This window comes from Oncorhynchus tshawytscha, linkage group LG08 (genome assembly GCF_018296145.1).
Source record: "Oncorhynchus tshawytscha isolate Ot180627B linkage group LG08, Otsh_v2.0, whole genome shotgun sequence".
Lineage (NCBI taxonomy): Eukaryota > Metazoa > Chordata > Actinopteri > Salmoniformes > Salmonidae > Oncorhynchus > Oncorhynchus tshawytscha.
Genome location: NC_056436.1, coordinates 40,755,855 through 40,778,480, shown reverse-complemented (window position 1 = coordinate 40,778,480; position 22,626 = coordinate 40,755,855). Strand labels below are relative to the sequence as shown.

At 44.3% G+C, this 22,626-nt stretch overlaps 1 protein-coding gene across 1 annotated transcript; it reads left to right on the top strand.

Annotated features, from left to right (window-relative positions):
* The first annotated feature begins 17,878 nt into the window (after nucleotides 1–17,878).
* On the top strand, nucleotides 17,879–19,249 carry LOC112257122 (5-hydroxytryptamine receptor 1B-like). Its single transcript, XM_024430683.2, has one exon. The coding sequence runs from the start codon at nucleotides 18,082–18,084 to the stop codon at nucleotides 19,222–19,224; it is 1,143 nt and encodes a 380-aa protein (XP_024286451.1). The 5' UTR covers nucleotides 17,879–18,081; the 3' UTR covers nucleotides 19,225–19,249.
* Nucleotides 19,250–22,626: the final 3,377 nt, after the last annotated feature.

Genomic DNA, 22,626 nt, shown 5'->3' with positions numbered 1-22,626 from the left:
AGCTAGCAAGCTAGCCAACGTTAGCTTGGGTGCTTGACTGCCATTGTAAGGCCAGAACGCTCAAATCAACCCTACTCCTCGGCCCGAACGTCCAGTGTGCTCTCGTCCAGCGGGTTTTCCGTTTTTCATGAAATAGAAACACCATAATATTATTCAAATGAATTAAGCAAGTACCAGTCAAAAGTTTAGACACACCTCCTCATTCCAGGATTTTTCTTTATTTTGACTATTTTCTAGATTGTAGAATAATAGTGAAGACATCACAACTATGAAAATGATACATATGGAATCAGTTAAGAACAGATTCTTATTTACAAGGACAGCCTAGTCCTTCCTCCCCGTCAGGAGATTGAACTCCGGTCTCCTGTCCGCACGACACAGGGATACTTTAGCTAAATAGTCCAGTACTGTACTGCCGACCGTCATGTTGTACAGCACCATATTTACCCAGAGGGTTTTTGTTTTTCATGGAATAGAAACACCATAATATTAATCCAATTAATTAAGCAAGTACCAGTCAAAAGATTGGACACACATACTCATTCCAGGATTTTCTATATTTTTACTATTTTCTACATTGTGGAATAATAGTGAAGACATGACAACTATGAAATAACACATATGGAATCAGTTAAGCCCGGTCTCCCGCGTGCCTGCAATATGGAAGACTATCAAATGCTTCTCAAAGATGCCCTCTGGTCAAACTAGCAATAACTTGCATTAACAAAAAAAATGTCCGACAAACAGATAATGTGCCACAGAATGCTGCAGCAGCTCGCAAGGTGTGCCGCAGTATGACGCAACTTCTAAAGGAGGAAGCACTGTAGCTATAAGTATAAGCAACTGCAAGCAAACGAACTGCGACGAGGTAGGCCTATTCGTTCAGCACTTTCAAAATGGACACCGACATAAATTCAGATAGATGTTAGTTCAGATAAATTCAGCAAGATTTTGAGGCCTTAACTTTACTCTTCTTTAAGTCACCACACACACACACACACAGAGAGAGGGAGGGAGGGAGACTCGTTTAGCCTACCATTTGAAGTATTTTAGAAGGCTTGAACTTTTTGTTGAAAACAAATATTTGAATGGGAAGAGACTGTCACTGGCAAACATGGTTACAGACCCAACGACATTATATAGTATCTACTCCTCATCAAGAAAAGCACATGAGATAATTATAATACACAAAGTGAGCAAAACAATGAAATCATTACAACATTGCCTAAAATTATCAATAAGATACTAATGAGATACACCTATATAATCAATAGGCCTATAACAATTGAGATGTACAAACTATGGCATAAGGGAACGATGAGCGGATAAGAGGAAATCTGTAATTCCGATTAAGACATTAATGAGCGAGTTAAGATGGACGTAGTCAATACAACTATCTGTTCAGCACTTTGAAATATTCAGTGACAGAATTTAGAACATGGGCCGTTCTTACAGTATTCTCCCTGTACACCAAGTCAGAACCGAAGGATAAATAAAGTGGGCATATAAGCAGACAAAGAAGGCTCTTAAAATATTAGATGATGACATTTCTCTAAAACAGGCTATAGGCTACATGTGCACCACCAAGTCAAGTTCTGAGGGGGAAAGGGACCAAGTTATTAGAGAGGCACATGGGCTACTAACAGTTTACTACACAACATACACTTAGTATTACTTTCTTAGCTACAATATACATATCTCCCTGGTATATTACATAATATATGCAGCAGCAAACAATAAATGTTTTAACTGACTGTTGTTGTGCTATGCTCACTTGAAGAGGAAGGTGGTGGAAGGAGGCGTGGAGGAAGGTGGCATGGAGGTCCTTTTATTTGTCACATGCGCCGAATACAACAGGTGTAGTAGACCTTACAGTGAAATGTTTACTTACAAGCCCTTAACCAACAATGCAGTTTTAAGAAAAATCCCTAAAAAAGTAAGAGATAAGAATAACAAATAATTAAAGAGCAGCAGTAAATAACAATAGCAGGACTATATACAGGGGGTACCGGTACAGAGTCAATGTGTCAATGTGCGGGGGGCACCAATGTCGAGGTAATTGAGGTAATTATGTATATGTACAGTAGGTAGAGATATTAAAGTGGCTATACATAGATAATAACAGAGAGTAGCAGCAGCGTAAGGGAAGGGGGCAATGCAAATAGCTGTTCAGGAGTACAAGAGTGTATTTTAGGTCAGGCTAAGATGGCCACTTCATCTCAGATGTACTGAGTGGCATACCAAAATGTTGGGAAAAGATGCAATGTTTATTCATTGTTACAGTGACAGCTTGATATCAAAACTAGGGTTTGCTAGCTTGCTGTTGCTAGCTAACTTGTCCTGGGATATAAACATTGAGTTGTTATTTTACCTGAAATGCAAAAGGTCATCTACTCCACCAATTAATCCACACAAAAAACGGTCAACCGAATCGTTTCTAGTCATCTCTCATCCTTCCAGGCCTTTCCTTCTCTTGACTTTATATTGCGATTGCCAACTTTCATAAATTAGGTGGATTCCTGCCACTGACCTCGTTCGTCTTTCAGTCACCCACATGTGTATAACCTGCTTCTATAAACCAGTGAGGAGATGGGAGAGGCAGGACTTGCAGCACGATCAGCACGATCTGCGATTAGCATGATCCGCGATCTGCGTCAGAAATAGAACTGACTTCTATTTCAGCCCTTGGCAAAACAGACGCTCATTGGCGCACGCGAGCAGTGTGGGTGCAATAATTGAATAATATAGATTCTATAATAATAATAAATTCTAAATTTATTTTGCAACGCTCGCGCACGCAATGCGAGCGGTGTAGTCAGCCTGTTTATGGCTTGGGGATAGAAGCTGTTCAGAAGCCTCTTGGACTTAGACTTAGTGCTCTGGTAGCAGAAAGAACAGTCTATGACTAGGGTGGCTGGAGTTTTTGACCATTTTTAGGGCCTTCCTCTGACTGGCCTTCCACCGCCTGGTATAGAGGTCCTGGATGGCAGGTAGCTTTGCCCCTTTGATATACTGTGTCGTACGCACTACCTTTTGTAGTTCCTTGCAGTCGGCGGCCGAGCAGCTGCCATACCAGGCAGTGATGCAACCTGTCAGGATGCTCTCGATGGTGCAGCTGTAAAACCTTTTGAGGATCTGTGGACCCATGCCAAATCTTTTCAGTCTCCTGAGGGGGAATAGGTTTTGTTGTGCCCTCTTCATGACTGTCTTGGTGTGCTTGGACCATGTTAGTTTGTTGGTGATGTGGACTCCAAGGAACTTGAAGCTTTCAACCTGCTCCACTACAGCCTTGTCGATGAGAATGTGGGCGTGCTTTGTCCTCCTTTTCCTGTAGTCCACAATCATCTCCTTTATCTTGATCACGTTGAGGGAGAGGTTGTTGTCCTTGCACCACACGGTGAGTTTCTTGACTTTCTCCCGAAGGTTGTCTCATCGTTGTTGGTGATCAGGCCTACCACTGTTGTGTATTCGGCAAACTTAATGATGGTGTTGGTGTCGTGCTTGGCCGTGCAGTCAGGAGTGAACAGGGAGTATAGGAGGTGACTGAGCACGCACCCCTGAGGGGCCCCCGTGTTGAGGATGTGTTGTTACCCACCCTTTCCACCTTGGGGTGGCCCGTCAGGAAGTTCATCTTCAAGTTGCAGAGGGAGGTGTTTAGTCCCAGGGTCCTAAGCTTAGTGATGAGCTTTGAGGGCACTATGGTGTTGAACGCTGAGCTGTAGTCAATGAATAGCATTCTCACAAAGGTGTTCCTTTGTCCAGGTGGGAAAGGGCAGTGTGGAGTGCAATAGAGATTGCATCATCTGTGGATCTGTTGGTGCGGTATGCAAATTGGAGTGGGTCTGGGGTTTCTTGGATAATGGTGTTGATGTGAGCCATGACCAACCTTTCAAAGAATTTCATGGCTACAGACGTGAGTGCTGCAGGTTGGCAATCATTTAGCCAGATTACCTGAGTGTTCTTGGGCACAGGGACTATGGTGGTCTGCTTGAAACATGTTGGTATTACAGACTCAAGGATAGGATAGGTTGAAAATGTCAGTGCAGACACTTGCCAGTTGATCCTTGAAAGTGGCAGCTCTACCCTTTAGCTCAGTGCAGATGTTGCCTGTATTCCATGGCTTCTAGTTGGGGTATGTACGTACAGTCACTGTGGGGATGATGTCCTCTGTGCACTTATTGATAAAGCCAGCGACTGATGTGGTGTACTCCTCAATGCCATCGGAAGAATCCTGGAACATATTTTAGGCTGTGCTAGCAAAACAGTCCTGTAGTTTAGCATCTGCTTCATCTGACCACTTTTGTTATAGACCGAGTCAGTGTATTGTCCTTCTTTAATTTTTGCTTGTAAGCAGGAATCAGGAGGATAGAGTTATGGTCAGACTTGCCAAATGGAGGGTGAGGGAGAGCTTTGTACGCGTCTCTGTGTGTGGTGTGAAGGTGATCTAGAATTTTTTTCCTCCTGGTTGCACATTTAACATGCTGATAGAAATGAGGTAAAACTAATTTAAGTTTCCCTGCATTAAAGTCCCCGGCCACTAGGAGCACCGCCCCTGGATGAGCGTTGTCCTATTTGCTTACGGCGGAATACAGCTCTTTGATGCAGTTTTAGTGCCAGCCTTGGTCTGTGGTGGTATGTTGTCAGCTACGAAAAATGCACATGAAAACTCTCTAGGTACATATTGTGTCTACAGCATATCATGAGATACTCTACCACGGGCGAGCAAAACCCTGAGACTTCCTTAGATATCGTGCACCAGCTATTGTTTACAAATAGGCCCCCGCCCCGTGTCTTACCAGAGGCTGCTGTTCTGTCCTGCCGATAGAGTGTATAGCCTGCCAGCTGTATGTTCTTAATGTCGTCGTTCAGCCACGACTCGGTGAAACATAATATATTACAGTTTTAATTGACCCGTTGGATATACGTGCTTTCAGTTCGTCCCATGTATTTTCCAGCGATTGAAAGTTAGCTAGCATAACGGAAGGCAAGGGCAGATTAGCCACTTCTCGCCTGATCCTCACAATGCATCCTTATCTCTTTCTGCAAAACCTAAGTTTCCTTTTCCAATGAATCTGGGCCTGGTTGGGTGTCTGTAGTATCCCTTGAGTCCGACTCATTGAAGAAGGACTCCTCGTCCAATTTGAGGTGAGTAATTTCTGATGTCTGATGTCCAGATGCTTTTCTCGTCATCAAGGTTGAATCATGACGTCAGAGATCTTCAGGTCAAAACTTTAGAAAGAGGCTTGAGATCGACCATTCAAAATGTATTTTCCCAGTCAGAGCTTGTTTTTTCAGATTTCCCAGTTGTCTTGAACTCACTGAAGTCTGAGATTTCCCAGTTCCGAGTTTCCAGTTGTTTTGAACGCGGCAGAAGTCATGATGGATTGACAGTATGGCCAATGTATTCAACCTTTTCTGGCCCATGGGGTTGTGTGTGAATGTTTATCCTTTTAAGCTTGGAAAGGGCACCCGAGTGGCACAGCGGTCTAAGGCACTGCATCTCAGTGCTGGAGGCGTCACTACATACCCTGGTTTGATTCCATACTGTATCACAACCAGCCGTGATTGGGAGTCCTATAGCCCAATTGGCCCAGTGTTGTCCGGGGTAGGCCGTCAATGTAAATAAGAATTTGTGCTTAACTGACTTGCCTGGTTAAATAAGGGTTAAATAAAAAAATATACATTGGGGAGAACAAGTATTTGATACACTGCCGATTTTGCAGGTTTTCCTACTTACAAAGCATGTAGAGGTCTGTAATTTTTATCATAGGTACACTTCAACTGTGAGAGACGGAATCTAAAACAAATATCCAGAAAATCACATTGTATGATTTTTAAGTAAATAATTTGCATTATATTGCATGACATAAGCATTTGATCACCTACCAACCAGTAAGAATTCCGGCTCTCACAGACCTGTTAGTTTTTCTTTAATTTAAGAAGCCCTCCTGTTCTGCACTCATTACCTGTATTAACTGCACTTGTTTGAACTTGGTACCTGTATAAAAGACACCTGTCCACACACTCAATCAAACAGACTCCAACCTCTCCACAATGGCCAAGACCAGAGAGGGTGTAAGGACATCAGGGATAAAATTGTTGACCTGCACAAGACTGGGATGGGCTACAGGACAATAGCCAGCTCTCAGAAGAGTCTTGGTGGTTTCAAACTTCTTCAACTTAAGGATGATGGAGGCCACTGTGGCCACTGTTTTTGGTGACCATCAATGCTGCAGAAATGTTTTGGTACTTTTCGCCTTGACACAATCCTGTCTCAGAGCTATACGGACAATTCCTTCAACCTCAAGGCTTGGTTTTTGCTCTGACATGCACTGTCAACTGCGGGACCTTATACAGACAGATGTGTGGATTTCCAAATCATGTCCAATCAATTTAAAATACCACAGGTGGAAATCAAGTTGTAGAAACATATCAAGGATGATCAATGGAAACAGGATGCACCTGAGCTCAATTTATTTAGAGTCTCATAGCAAAGGGTCTGAATACTTAAGTAGAAATAATATTTATGTTTTTTATGTTTAATACATTTGAAAACATTTCTACAAACCTATTTTTACTTTGGTATTGTGTGTAGATTCCAAAATATTTGTTATTTATTTTTATGAATTGTAGAATAAGGCTGTAAATTACAGAATGTGGAAAAATTCAAGGGGTCTTGAATACTTTCCAAAGGCACTGTACATCTATGGCAGCACCCAAGGGGGCTTGAACTGCCTAGCGCTCCCTGTAGATTCTGCGGTAACGTAGTGTGCCTGTCACACCCTGATCTGTTTTACCTGTCTTGTGCTTGTCTCCACCCCCCTTCAGGTGTCACCCATTTCCCCCATTATCCCCTGTGCATTTAGTCCTTATGTTTTCTGTTTGTCTGTTGCCAGTTCGTCTTGTCTCATCAAGCCTACCAGCCTATTTTTTCCCACACTCCTGTTCTCTCATCCCTGTTTTCTAGTTTCTCCGTTTTTTACCTTTCTGCCTGCCCTGACCCTGAGCATGCCTGCCATTTTGTATCTTTCTGACACTTCCCTGGATTTCTGACCTTGGTAATGTGCAGATGGATCCCGGAAAGGTGAGAGCCGTGGTGGATTGGCCTCAACCCACATCCAGAGTGCAGCTGTAACACTTCCTGGGATTTTCCCATTTCTATCGCCATTTTATCCGGGCTTACAGCACCCTGGCTTCCCCCCTTTCAGCACTCACCTCTCCCAAGGTCCCGTTCAGATGGTCCCCAGCTGCTGACCGGGCGTTCCTGGACCTAAAGCATTGCTTCACCACAGCACCCATATTAATCTATCTGGACCCCTCCCGTCAATTCCAAGTGGAGGTCGATGCTTCGGACATCGGAGTGGGGGCAGTCTTGTCCCAACATTCTGCACTGGACCTAAAGCTGCATCCAGGTCCCTTCTTCTCCTATCATCTTAATGCCATGGAGAATTGTGATGTGGGAAATCGATAACTACTCGCAGTGAAGATGGCATTGGAGGAGTGGAGGCACTGGTTAGAGGGGGCAGAACATCCATTCATTATGTGGACGGATCACAAGAACCTGGAATATCTCCACACCGCAAAGCATCTCAACTCCAAGCTTGATGGGCGCTGCTTTTCACTCGATTCAACTCATCTGGGGAATAGAGTACCGGGTCTTGGGGTGGGCCCGGCTAACCAGATGCTTGTCCCAGACGCTGCCCGTTCCCTGGTTCTGGAATGGGCTCATTTCTCCAGGTTTGCCTGCCACTCTGGCACCCGTCGGACCATGGCCTTTGTGCGACAACGCTTTTGGTGGCCCACCATGGTTCCTGATGTCTCCGTGTTCGTCGCCACCTGCACTGTCTGTGCTCAGAATAAGACTCCTCTGCAAGCTCCGGCTGGCCTCCTTCAACCACTTCCTGTCCCTCACCGTCCCTGGTCACAAATATCCCTGGACTTCGTCACTGGTCTCAGTCCATATGATGGCAACACCACTATCCTTATGGTAATGGACAGGTTTTCCAAAGCAACCCATTTCATTCCCCTCCCCAAGCTACCCTCAGCCAAGGAGATGGCCCAGCTCATGGTGCAGCACGTCTCCCGGATCCATGGACTTCCGGTGACATGGTCTCCGACAACGGTCCTCAGTTCTCATCCCGGCTCTGGAAGGCGTTCTGCACACTCATTGGGTCATCAGCCAGCCTGTCCTCTGGGTTTCACCCCCAGTCTAACGGCCAGTCGGAGCGAGCCAATCAGGACCTGGAGACAACACTTTGTTGCCTCATTTCCGCCAACCCCACTACCTGGAGCCAGCAACTTGTGTGGGTGGACTATGACCATAACACCCTTCCCTGCTTAGCCACTGGTCTCTCGCCATTCAAGTGTTCAATGGGTTATCAGTCCCCATTCTTCCCTGAGCAAGAGGAAGAGGTCAGCATACCTTCGGCCCAGATGTTTGTACGCCACTGTCGCCAAACCTGGAAGAGAGCCCGGTCTGCTCTTCTTAAGACCACCTCCAGGTATCGACAACAGGCAGACCACCACCGGACCCCGGCTTCCCGTTATTATCTCGGGCAGAGGGTATGGCTGTCTACTCGGGATCTGTCCCTATCTTTCACAGCAATCTCTTTAGATTGAGACACATCTGTCATGGACGAGTGGTGAAAATCCTACAATACTGGTAAGCCTTTGGTTTTCCAATCAAGGAGACACCACTCTTGGTAATACCTTTGATGACTTTGAAAGGCTACTCAGTGCTCCTTCTACAGTGTGATACCCCATAAATCTCAATAAAGCCTTGAAAAAGAAGATCTGTATTTTTAGGGGGTGGATCAGCTTTCATTTCGCAGATAAATTGTGGCTTGCATCAATGTAATTGTCTGCATCATTTCCAATCCCCCATATTGTCACGAATATTACCGAAGGTGACTCCCCTTCTTGTTCGGGTGGCGCTCGGCGGTCGTCGTCACCGGTCTACTAGCTATCACCGATCCGTTGTTCTGTGTTCCTTTGGTTTTGTCTGATTGGTATGACCTGTTTCTTGTTTGGTTGTTAGGGTAGGGTTATATATAGTTTGTTCAGCCCGCTTCTGTTTCGTGCGGGCTTGTTTGTCTGTTTTGTTGTTTGAGTGTATTTTTGTTTGTATTTGGGTTTCACGCTGTCCGTTTATATTTCTGATCATTTGTTTTTCTACTTTTGGTTCATGTTATGTTTCCGGGACATTAAAGCGTGTTTTTTCCCACATCTTTTGCTCTCTGCGCCTGACTCCACACCTCCTCACTCATTTATCGTAACACATATAATGTATATTTTTTAGTAAGAGCAAGGATTAATGTCAGGATTTGGCCAGGGTTGTTCCGGTCTTTGGTCACTAGATGCCCCCATTGTGCTTTTTGGCCCTTTTGCTTTCCCTTGTTCCCTGTTATTATTTGCACCTGTGCCTCGTTTCCCCTGATTGTATTTAAACCCTTAGTTTTCCTCAGTTCTTTGCTCTGTGTTTGTATGTTAGCACCCAGCCCGTAGGATGCTGTGAACTTTTGTTGCTCCCGTTGGACTCTCTTGTGGAATTCTGTTTTTGTTCTTGTTTATACATTTTTGAGTATCCTTTGAGGTTTTTTCATGCTATACCTACCACCCTGTGGATTTACCTTTTTGTCTTGGAGGATTACCTTTGTTTTCGTGGAATTACTTTTGACGTTGTGGAGTTATATGTTTGCCTGAAGGACTTTCCTTTTTTACTTTATTAAATACTCCAATCAAGTACTGCTGTGTCTGCCTTATCTTCTGGGTTCTGCCGACTATTCGTGGTTCAGTTGGTTAAGTGACTGTTTCTCACTCCGGAGACCAGGGTTCGTTACCGGGTCCTGACATGCTGTTGCCATGCTGTCCCACCACGAGGAGACTGTCCAACACCACGAAGCCGCTCTGGTTCAGCAAGAGGCCTTCATGGCTAGACATTCTCATCTTCTGTCGGAGATGCTGACTTCCATAAAGCAGATATCTGATCGACTTACCCCGGCAACAGCTCCCGCCCCAGTGCCTCAGATTCACATACCCGTGGCAGTTAACCCCCTGGCTGAACCTCGTCTTACACCTCCCCAACGGTTCTCAGGTGATCTGAGTGCTTGTAAAGGGTTTTTCACCCAATGTTCTCTCTCCTTCGAGCTGCAACCCTCGTCGTTTCCCACCGACCGGTCCAAGATCGCATACATCATCACCCTGCTGTCGGAAAAAGCCCTGGCCTGGGGTACTGCTGTGTGGGATGCCCATAGTCCCTGCTGTGCCAGCTACTCTGCCTTTGCTGAGGAATTCAAACGAGTGTTTCAAGGCCCTAGCAGTGGTCCTGACTCAGCCAAACAGCTCCTGACTCTCCACCAAGGTCAGCGCAGCGTGACGGACTATGCCATCCAGTTCCGCACGGTGGCAGCAGCGAGTGGCTGGAACGACGAGGCGCTCACGGTGTGCTTTCTGAAGGGCCTTTCCGACACTATCCAAGATGAACTGGCCACTCGGGAACCACCGGACAATCTCGAGTCCCTGATCAAGTTGGCCTCACGCATTGACCAGCGTCTGAGAGAGAGAGAACTCAACCGTAGACCTCTAGCCCCTATCAGTCCCAGCTCCGAGTCCCCACCTTTATCCTCGCTGGCTCCACCGGAACCCATGCAGATTGGACGCATCTCCCAGGCTGAGAGAGACCGCCGGATGAGGGAGCGACGCTGTCTATATTGCGGCAAACCGGGCCATTTCCGTTCCACGTGTCCCGGGCTCCAGGGAAACGCTCTGTCCCGTGCAGACCGGGGGGAACTGTAACAGGAAACATAACCTCCTCCCATCCGTCCAACTCCCGTCTGCTCATTCCAGCCACCCTTTCCTGGGACAACCACAAGCTTCACCTTCAAGCCTTGGTAGACTCTGGAGCCGCAGGTAACTTCATGGATGGTGTCTGGGCGAAGGAGAATGGCGTTCCCTCTGAACCTCTAAGTGACCCCATGAGGGTTACTACATTGGATGGAAGCCCTTTGGGATCTGGACTTGTCACTCATGTCACTACCTCCTTGCGACTTTCAGTTTCCCAACACCAGGAATTGATGAACTTTCATCTGATCTCCTGTTCCGAGTTCCCTCTCGTCCTTGGATACCCCTGGCTTCACAGCCATAACCCTCACATCGACTGGTCTGTGGGCACTATCAAGCAGTGGGGTCCTACGTGCCAAGCTACTTGTATTTTCCCGAGTTCCCCGAGTTCTACTTCCGAGTCTTTAGAATCCATCGACCTGTCCCGAGTTCCTGAGTGTTACCATGACCTCAAACTGGTATTTAGCAAACAGGGGGCCACCATGCTACCACCCCATAGACCTTACGATTGCCCCATCAACCTGTTTCCGGGCACTTGCCCCCCCAGGGGTCGGATCTTTTCCCTATCTCCTCCCGAACGAGCTTCTATGGATACCTACATCAAGGAAGCTCTGGAAGCAGGCCTCATGCGTCCATCCACCTCCCCGGCGGGAGCAGGGTTTTTCTTTGTGGCCAAAAAAGACGGTGGATTACGTCCTTGCATCGACTACCGGGGACTCAATGCCATAACCGTCCGTAACCGTTACCCGCTACCCCTTATGGCCACAGCCTTCGAGCTGCTCCAGGAAGCAGTTGTTTTCACTAAGCTTGACCTGCGGAACGCATACCATCTTGTGCGGATCAGACCTGGTGACGAGTGGAAGACCGCTTTCAACACGCCTACTGGTCACTACGAATACTTGGTGATGCCCTTCGGCCTGACCAACGCCCCAGCTGTGTTCCAAGCGCTCATAAACGATGTGCTTAGGGATATGCTTAACATATTTGTGTTTGTTTACTTGGATGACATCCTCATCTTTTAGAGCTCCCTTCAAGAACACACAAAGCATGTCAGACAAGTACTCAAACGCCTCCTAGACAGCCATCTGTACGTTAAGCCGGAAAAATGTGAATTCCATTCATCCCGAGTACAATTCCGGGGATTTGTAGTGGAACCCGGTCGAATCCAAATGGACTCCAGGAAGGTAGGGGCGGTAGCGGATTGGCCCACCCCCAAATCCGTTAAAGAGGTTCAGCGTTTCCTGGGCTTCACAAACTTTTACCGCAAGTTCATCAAGAACTTCAGCTTGGTGGCAGCCCCTCTCTCAGCTTTAACCAAGGGTGGCAATGCAAGGTTTTTGTGGGGAAGAGAAGCTGAGACGGCCTTCCAAGGACTCAAGCAGCGCATCCTCTCTGCTCCCATCCTGATACTACCGACTACGGATGAACCATTTGTGGTGGAGGTAGACGCATCAGAGGTTGGTGTTGGAGCTGTCCTGTCTCAGAGGGGTGAAGACAAGAAGCTCCACCCGTGCGCTTTCTTCTCACACCGGCTTACCCCGGCTGAGAGGAACTACGATGTGGGGGATCGTGAACTCCTAGCGGTTAAGATGGCATTGATGGAATGGAGACACTGGCTCGAGAGGGCTTCTCACCCGTTTCAGGTGCTTACGGACCACAAAAATCTGGAGTATATCCAGCAGGCGAACCGGTTGAACTCCAGACAAGCTAGATGGTCTCTTTTCTTCAATCGATTCCAGTTTATCCTCACCTATCGGCCCGGGTCGAAGAATCTCAAACCGGATGCCCTGTCCCGAGTCTACGCTCCTGCCATTCGAGACGACACGGACATGCCTGTCCTTCCTGCTGCTAAGATCGTGGCCCCGATCTCGTGGCAAGTTGAGGATACCGTGAGACGAGCTCAAGCTATCGAACCGGGCCCGAAAGGAGGTCCTGCCAATTGTCCCCAAGGCAGTGAGGACTCAGGTCCTTCTGTGGGGGCACTCCTCTCGTCTCACCTGTCACCCGGGCGTAGGTCGCACCTTGGAGTTCATCCAGCGTAAGTTCTGGTGGCCCACCATAAGAGAAGACGTTGCCACTTTCGTCAAGGCCTGCCCCGTGTGCTGCCAGGGCAAATCTTCTCACCTCCGCCCTCAAGGACTCCTTTACCTGTTCCCCACAGACCCTGGTCCCATATCTCGTTGGACTTTATTACTGGCCTTCCTCCGTCCCATGGCAATACTACTATCCTAGTCATCATCGACAGGTTTTCAAAGGCGGCCAGGTTCGTCCCCCTGACTAAGTTACCTTCTGCCAAGGAAACGGCTGAGTTGGTAATTAACCATGTGTTCCGAGTCTTCGGCATTCCTCAAGATATGGTTTCCGACAGAGGTCCCCAGTTCGCCTCAAGGTTTTGGAAGGCCTTCTGCCAACTCATGGGGGCCTCTGCCAGTCTATCTTCAGGGTACCACCCGGAGTCCAACGGCCAAACAGAGAGGATGAATCAAGAGCTGGAAACCACCCTCCGATGTATGGCTCTTAATAACAACCCATCCACATGGCCGTCCTTCATTGTTTGGGCCGAATACGCGCACAACACCTTGCGCTCCTCCTCCACTGGTATGTCCCCGCACGAGTGTCAGTTTGGCTATGCCCCTCCATTGTTCCCAGACCAGGAGGCAGAAGTCAGAGTGCCTTCAGCCTTGAAGTTCGTCAGACGCTGTCGGCTTATGTGGAGGAAGACCCGTCTTAATCTTCTGCGTTCCTCACAGAGGTACCAACAACAAGCCAACAGACGTCGCCGTCCCGGGCCTACCCTGCGCCCCGGCCAGAGAGTCTGGCTCTCCACAAGAGACTTACCACTACGGGTGGAGTCTCGCAAGCTGTCCCAAAGATACATCGGTCCCTTTAAGGTTGCCAGGAGAGTTAACCCAGTTTCATATCGCCTACACTTACCCAGATCCCTTAAGATGAATCCCACGTTTCACATTTCCTTATTAAAACCTGTTGTTTTTTCTCCCCTTGTCCCGGCAGACAGACCTCCCCCTCCGCCCCATGTCATCGGAGGCCAGCCGGCTTATACCGTCCATCGGATACTGGATTCCCGCCGGGTGCAGCGGTCCTGGCAGTATCTGGTGGACTGGGAAGGCTACGGTCCCGAGGAGCGCTCCTGGGTTCCTGCTAAAGACATACTGGACCCTGACCTCATTCGTCAGTTCAGGACCCTCCACCCCGAGAAAGCTGGTAGGAACGTCAGGAGCCGTTCCTAGGGGGGGATTCTGTCAGGATTTGGCCAGGGTTGTTCCGGTCTTTGGTCACTAGACTGACCCTTTTGCTTTCCCTTGTTCCCTGTTATTATTTGCACCTGTGCCTCGTTTCCCCTGATTGTATTTAAACCCTTAGTTTTCCTCAGTTCTTTGCTCTGTGTTTGTATGTTAGCACCCAGCCCTAGTATGCTGTGAACTTTTGTTGCTCCCGTTGGACTCTCTTGTGGAATTCTGTTTTTGTTCTTGTTTATACATTTTTGAGTATCCTTTGAGGTTTTTTCATGCTATACATACCACCCTGTGGATTTACCTTTTTGTCTTGGAGGATTACCTTTGTTCTAGTGGAATTACTTTTGACGTTGTGGAGTTATATGTTTGCCTGAAGGACTTTCCTTTTTTACTTTATTAAATACTCCAATCAAGTACTGCTGTGTCTGCCTTATCTTCTGGGTTCTGCCGACTATTCGTGGTTCAGTTGGTTAAGTGACTGTTTCTCACTCCGGAGACCCGGGTTCGTTACCGGGTCCTGACAATTAAGTCTTGAATCCTTGCTATTATTTCTTGCCTTGCTGCTAATTCATTGTGTGTGCCCTCACACACTGTACTACGTCTAAGCCACAGTTACCAGTGAGTCGGTTCAAGTTGTGGCGACCTGTTTTATGAATTGTATTTGTACTAACATGCCCTTCGTGTCATAAAAAGGTAGCTTAGACGTAGTACAGTTTACAATTGTACTCACAGTTATGATGCACCGCAGACAGTCCAAAAAGTGTGGAGAATCTCATTAAATTCTCCGCACTAAGCCAGTGTCAAGACGTTTATGGTTCCTCCTTGAAATTAGATAACTATCCGCTCTGCACACACTGGTTGAATCAGCGCGGATTCCACATAATTTCAATGAAATTACGCTGAACCAACTTGGAATAGACGTTGAATTGATGTCTGTGCCCAGTGGACAAACTATGATGTATTTGGCACGACTTTGTCATTCCTGAACAATTTTGAAAAAGTTCCCATTGGCTTGTTTGCCACCATAATATCTTATGCTTTTGTTAGAGGTCAAACCAGAGTTTGAACAGTTGACTAAAGGAAATCAAAGGGAGCTCTGAACCTTTGAACCAAATGTGAAGAAATGTAAAAGTAATTTCCCCCTTGACATATATTAGTTCAGAACAGAGAAATTGGCCTTGTTAAATAAGACTGCTTGAAAGAGCAGCTCAATCCATTCTATTGTCATTTGAATACTTGAGCTACCCAGTACACTTCAAACTTGGTCTACAATCAACATGTCAATCAGCAAAGTTTGACTGAGCCTGCATGGAATGCCAGATAGTTGGGGTAACAGGTTTGCACTTCTGGGACTATTCCAATGCTTCCATTTCGTAAGTCAGGCTCAATAAAGGGCAGCTAAAGTATTTGAAAGAAAATACATACTATTTGAACACTTTTCTGCTATATATACACAATATGGCTGACATGATGCCTCTTGTGCCTTTATCTAAGGTGATGAAAGGCAGTCTCTCCATCTCTGCAGTGGCATGACTGGTTCATATACTTCATGGGTCATAAATGTGCTGGATGGAATTGATCTTCAGATCCTCGTCTACTGCACTGGCAGTGGGATGTGAGAAATATCAATAATGTCTCTTAATAACCCACTGGGCAAAAACCTGTTGAATCCACGTTGTTTCCATGTCATTTCAACCCCCAAAAAATCGATATGATGATGTTGAAAGAACGTGGAAAACTGATTGGATTTGCAAAAACTTCTCAACGTTAGGGCATTCCGTATTTTTTTCACCCCACTTTAAACCTAATTCCAATGACATGGTGACATTTGTTGTTGATTTTTACTTTGAATTCACGTTAGTTGAAAAAAGTCAATAAGTTATGCCTTTGATGTGCCCCCTTTCACAAATATATTACATGTACTATAAACATTTGTTGCAGGCCCAATGGTCCATATCGTATTGGAAAAAATGTAATATAAAAAATAATAATGCTGGAATGTTTGCTTCCAGACCTTTTTTTACATGACATGACGTTTTCAGTCTCTGCAAATTATGAAACAGAATAACTAAATTGCCATATAAATCCATTGTATCTGCACCAAAAGGGCACAGCGATCCTTGGGCATGTTTATTATTACCAGCATGAACATTGTTATTACACCGAAACTTTTGAATTATGGAGAAACTGACCAAGACACTACCAGCCACCTAGCAATTTTATGAAGTTGGCTTTAGCTAGCCAAGATAGGTTCCTAATCTTCCAACCTCATAACTAACTATCAATAAAGTCAAAGTAGCTAGTTTGTCTAGAAAATACTTTAGAAAAGCAAGCATTTACCAAATGTACTGAATAAAACTCACATTCCTTTCAATATTTTATCCAGATTGGAGCAGAGATGCAGAGAAGCATATTTAGTTTCCTTAAAACGCCCTAAAGCTGATTTCCGCGCCCCACGGAAATGTACTTAGCATAATAAAGAAATCCTCATCAAAATCCGTCAGTTTAAGCCAGAGATACTGTAACTGTCTCAATTCACAGCATCTGCCAATGTTGACCTTTCGCATCTCAGTGGAAGGTGGTCGATCTACAGCGGTGTCTGTCAGACCAGGATAAAATCCCGAAAATTGGTCTTCTCACAAAACGTCTGTAGCGTCCGAACGTTCTACAAACAACTATGACCACTCTATGGAAAGATGATACTCTCACAAACATGTACATGTTGGTATTTTACCCAGATTTAAGCAGAGATGAAGAGAAGCATATTTAGTTTCTTAAAAAAAAAACACCAGTCAGGAGTATGCAGACAGCTCAAGAGGTATGCTTAGATACTGTATGCAGAAAAATACATGTATTTTTTACATAGAATTAAGCATAATGATTATGGCTCTAGATTGAAGGAAAAGCTGTTTCAGGTGTTTGGAAAATGCTAAATTCTCCAACTTCTTGATGGGGTGCATAGCCCCCTGCAAACTACCGCCCAGCAATCAGCACATTAGTATCGTTTGTGATATTCATCATATGTCCATATAATGGAGGAGTTGGCTGGTGTTGACTTTTATGATGTTTAAGAACATTGTAGCCTACTATATGTGTTGGAAATTAAATGAATGATTTGACGTGATATGTAGGCCTATTGTCTAAATGCAGTAAATGTATACAATGCCTCTGGTAATGTATTTACTCAGACCATGAGTGGGCCAATTATTTGACAGATGTAGGAAGTGATGGATCTATTCTATGTTGAAATTGTTTTATTTCTAGTAGTCTATCGTTTATGTGTTGTTCAGGTTCAATATAGGTCTAGTAAACATGGATATTAATGATAAAGGGCAAATACATGACTCATGGTGACAGGTAGAAATGGCAGGGCACTATGACCCAGTGGAGATGTGCTCACCTCTCCAGAAGAATCCCTGTGATCAATGCTGCATGTTAATGTTTGCAGTCAGAGGCAGGCGGCAGCAGCTGTATAAAACCAAGAGTGGAGGTCTCCTCACCATTCAACTGAAGCAGCCTGTAAGACAACTCCAGGAGACAAGGATTACAATGCAAATGGTAAGCTTGCAGTTGCAACATTTGTCAAATGGCTGCAAGTCATTGGTCTTTCATCAGTCTCAATGTTTATTTTGATAAACTTTCTATATACATGCTATTTATTTTGTTTAGATAGCTAAACTGTTAAAACAGTTGAGGACAGACGTTGTTATACATTCTCCAGAGAACATAATGGATATTTACTTCAAAATCCTTTTTTTTACATCAACAATTATAATAGGGTCGCTTCTGCAATGAAAAAAAAATGAAGAAGAAACGGACAACAATGTTTTCCTGTCCCAAAATACTTTACTCGATTGATTGAAATTCATTAAGAAAAAAATGGATGTTAGAGACTTGGCAACATAAGAAGAATATCCCTTCTCTTTGGACTGACCACACTGTTTCAAAATGAGGAATCAATCAGTGATGGAGAAAAACGACTAAGGGGATGGAGCCCTCAAGTCAACTCCAGCCTGCATTATATGGACAAATGATGAATATCACAAACGATACCAATGGGACAGAATCTCCAGAGCTTGATGAAAATGATGAGAGTTTGGCTTATCAAACCGGGTTGGCAGTGATTCTCTTCGTTGTCACACTCGCTACTACTTTATCCAACGCATTTGTCATTGCAACGATTTATCAGTCTAAGAAATTGCACACTCCAGCAAACTTTCTCATAGCGTCTTTAGCTGTCACCGACCTCTTGGTGTCCATTCTGGTGATGCCAATATGCGTCCTGTACACGGTGAGTCACACTTGGACTTTGGGACAAGTTACATGTGACATTTGGTTATCCTCAGATATAACATGTTGCACTGCTTCTATCCTTCACTTATGCGTAATCGCTTTGGATCGATACTGGGCAATAACAGACGCGGTTGAGTACTCCAAAAAGCGCACGCCAGCGCGCGCTGCGGGAATGATCGTGACCACCTGGGTCATCGCTATCTCCATCTCCCTGCCCCCGCTTTTCTGGCGCCAGGTGAAAGCGGAGGAGTTAACTGAATGCAATGTCAACACGGATCACATTTTCTACACTATTTACTCCACGTTTGGAGCATTCTACATCCCTACTCTGCTGCTTATTGTGCTTTATGGAAGGATATACTTAGAAGCACGTAAGATCATTTTGAAACAGTCACCCAAAAAGGTAGGGAAAAGACTCACTTCAGCGCACCTGATCACCAACTCCCCTGGATCTGTGGCATCGACATCATCTTCTCAGTGTAAAATACACGATACCCACTTCAGTGACACGGGGTCCTTGGCAAGTAAGAACCATGTGAAAGTAACCGTGTCCGACGCACTTTTGGAGAAGAAAAAGATCTCAGCTGCTAGAGAGAGGAAAGCGACCAAAACATTGGGAATAATATTAGGCGCATACATTATATGCTGGTTGCCCTTTTTCATATACACCCTGGTGGTGGCCGCCTGTGAAACTTGTTTTTACCCCGAGATGTTTGACTTTTTCACCTGGCTTGGTTATCTCAACTCGTTAATCAATCCAATTATATATACCATGTCCAATGATGACTTTAAAAAAGCTTTCCATAAACTCTTACGCTTCAGATTTTGCATATCCTGAACATATGTCTTCCATCTCCTATTTTGTTTGCATTATTGCTCTATACAATACAGCATACAATACAGATACCCTTGTGTGGTGTTATATGTGTAAATGCATTCATATGATGCAATTTAGGGCACGATAAACCTTTATGTAATGATGGAATTATGGGGACACCGTATAGGATACACCATTTTTACACAGTAGCTAACGTTGCGCAATACTCAAATTCAGATTTAATATGTCATATATACTTAAGCCGATTATAATAAATTGTGAATACAACTGATTTGTTATTTGTGTTTCGCAAGGGCTCCCATTTGGGGATTATGGTGGCTCACGGCGCATTGCGCGTTATTCCCTTCGCGACTGACCGTTGCATTTCAGATCCGCTACACATCATTAGTAAGAGCTATCCAAACCAGACTCGACTGAAACAATTACTTCTGTACATTGGCTGGCTATGACATTTTCCACTGGGCACAGACGTCAGTTAAGCGTCTAGTTTGGATTTACGTTGGTTGAGTTGTCAACTACCGTGAATTCAACATGATATCAACAAAACATTTCACCATGTCATTGGATTTAGGTTAAAAATGGGGGGGGATGCATAATGCCCTTACGTTGAGGACTTTTTGCAAATCCAATCAGTTTTCCATGTTGTTTCGACGCCATCTAACATATTTTTTGGGTTGAAATGACATGGACACAAAGTTGATTCAACCAGTTTTTTTCATATCAATAATCTAATTTATTTGATGCGATTATTTCCTCACATGATGATGTGTTTTTTTAATGTTTTTGTTTTGCATACACTAGTGTGTACAGAATGTACGTTTCTTTTTCATTGTGAAACTGTTACACGGAGATAAGGATCTTACTCTATTCTATTTATAGTTGATGGACACACCGTAAAAAAATATACAGTTGTTTCAACTAATTATTATTAAGTAACTGGTTCCACAGCCTATTTTAGTTTACTAACCTTTTCGGTTAAAGTGTTAACTGAATTTAAAATGTTTAGTTGGCCCAAACCTAGCGCCAACTTTAGAAAAAAATCAGTAAACATCAAATTATGTGTTTGTTCAACTTGTCTCATATGTTCATACAACTATTACTTGGGCATCTTAACTAAAAAAAGTCTGTGTAACGGTTTAAAGACACAAACATTGCTTTTAACATACATTTTCAACATACACTACCGGTCAAAAGTTTTAGAACACTGACTCATTCAAGGGCCTTTCTTTATGTTTACTTTTTTCTACATTGCAAAATAATAGTGATGCAATCAAAACTATGAAATAACAAATATGAAATCATGTAGTAACCAAAAAAGTGTTAAACAAATAAAAATATATTTTATATTTGAGATTCTTCAAATAGCCACCCTTTGCCTTGATGACAGCTTTGCAAACTTGGCATTCTCTCAACCAGCTTCACCTGGAATGCTTTTCCAACAGTCTTGAAGGAGTTCCCACATATGCTGAGCACTTGTTGGCTGCTTTTCCTTCACTCTGAGGTCCGACTCATCCCAAAACATCTCAGGTTGAGGTTGGGAGATTGTAGAGGCCAGGTCAACGCTCCATCACTCTCCTTCTTGGTCAAATAGCCCTTACACAGCCTGGAGGTGTGGTGGGTCATTGTCCTGTTGAAAAACAAATGATAGAGCTACTAAACGCCAACCAAATGGGATGGCGTATAGCTGCAGAACGCTGTCGTAGCCATGCAGGATAAGTGTGCCTTGAATTCTAAGCACCCCCATACCATCACACCTCCTGCTCTATGCTTTACGGTGGGAAATACACATACAGAGATCATCCGTTCACCCACACCATGTCTCACAAAGACAGTGGTTGGAACCAAAAATCTCCAATTTGGACTCCAGACCAAAGGACACATTTCCACTGGTCTAATGTCTATTGCTCGTGCTTCTTGGCACAAGCAAGTCTCTTCTTATTATTGGTGTCCTTTAGTAGTGGTTTCTTTGCATCAATTCCACCACGAAGGCCTGATTCACACAGTCTCCTCTGAACAGTTGATGTTGAGATGTGTCTGTTGAACTCTCTTAAGAATTGATTTGGGCTGCAATTTTTGAGGCTGGTATCTCTAATGAACTTACAGTGCCTTGCAAAATTATTCATCCCCCTTGGCGTTTTTCCTATTTTGTTGCATTACAACCTGTCATTGAAATTGATTTGAATTTGTATTTCATCTAATGGACAAAATAGTCCAAATTAGTGCACAATAGTCCAAATTAGTGAAGTGAAATTTAAAAAATAACTGTGAAATAAAAATTAAAAAAAAGTGGTGCGTGGCTATGTATTCACACCTTTTGCTATGAAGACCCCAAATAAGATCTGGTGCAACCAATTACCTTGAGAAGTCACATAATTAGTTAAATAAAGTCCACCTGTGTGCAATCTAAGTGTCACATGATCTCAGTATATATGGTGGTTTAAGGGGAAACATTTAAATGTCATGGAATGGCCTAGTCAAAGCCCAGACCTCAATCCAATTGAGAATCTGTGGTATGACTTAAAGATTGCTGTGATGTGCCAAGCTTATAGAGACATACACCAAGAGACTTGCAGCTGTAATTGCTGCAAAACGTGGCTCTACAACGTATTCACTTTGGGGGGTGAATAGTTATGCACGCTCAAGTTTAAAAAAATTGGGTCTTATTTCTTGTTTGTTTCACAATAAAACATATTCTTGATCTTCAAAGTGGTAGGCATGTTGTGTAAATCAAATAATACAAAGCCCCCAAAATAATAAATTTTAATTCCAGGTTGTAAGGCAACAAAATATGAAAAATGCCAAGGGGGGTGAATACTTTCGCAAGCCACTGTATCCTATGCAGCAGAGCTAACTCGGTCTTCCATTCATGTGGTGGTCCTCATGGGAGCCAGTTTCATCATAGAGATTGATGGTTTTTGCAACTGCACTTGAAGACAATTTTAAAGTTTTAGAAATTTCCATATTGACTGACCTTCATGTCTTAAAGTAATGATGGACTGTCATTTCTCTTTGCTTATTTGAGCGGTTCTTGCCATAATATGGACTTAGTCTTTTACCAAACATGGCTCTTCTGTTGAACACCCCTACCTAGTCACAACACAACTGATTGGCTCTTATGCATTAAGAAGGAAAGAAATTCCACAAATTCACTTTTAAAAAGGCACACCTGTTAATTGAAATGCATTCCAGGTGACTACCTCATGAAGCTGGTTGAGAGAATGCCAAGAGTGTGCAAAGCTGTCATCAAGGAAAAATGTGGCTATTTGAAGAATCTCAAATATATTTAGTTTTCTTTAACACCTTTTTGGTTACTACATGATTCCATATGTGTTATTTCATAGTTTTCCTGTCTTCACTATTATTCTACAATGTAGAAAATAGTATGAATAAAGAAAAACCCTT

Excerpts from the sequence above, each read along its gene's own strand:
- LOC112257122 (XM_024430683.2), top strand. The coding sequence starts at position 18,082 with ATGGAGCCCTCAAGTCAACTCCAGCCTGCATTATATGGACAAATGATG.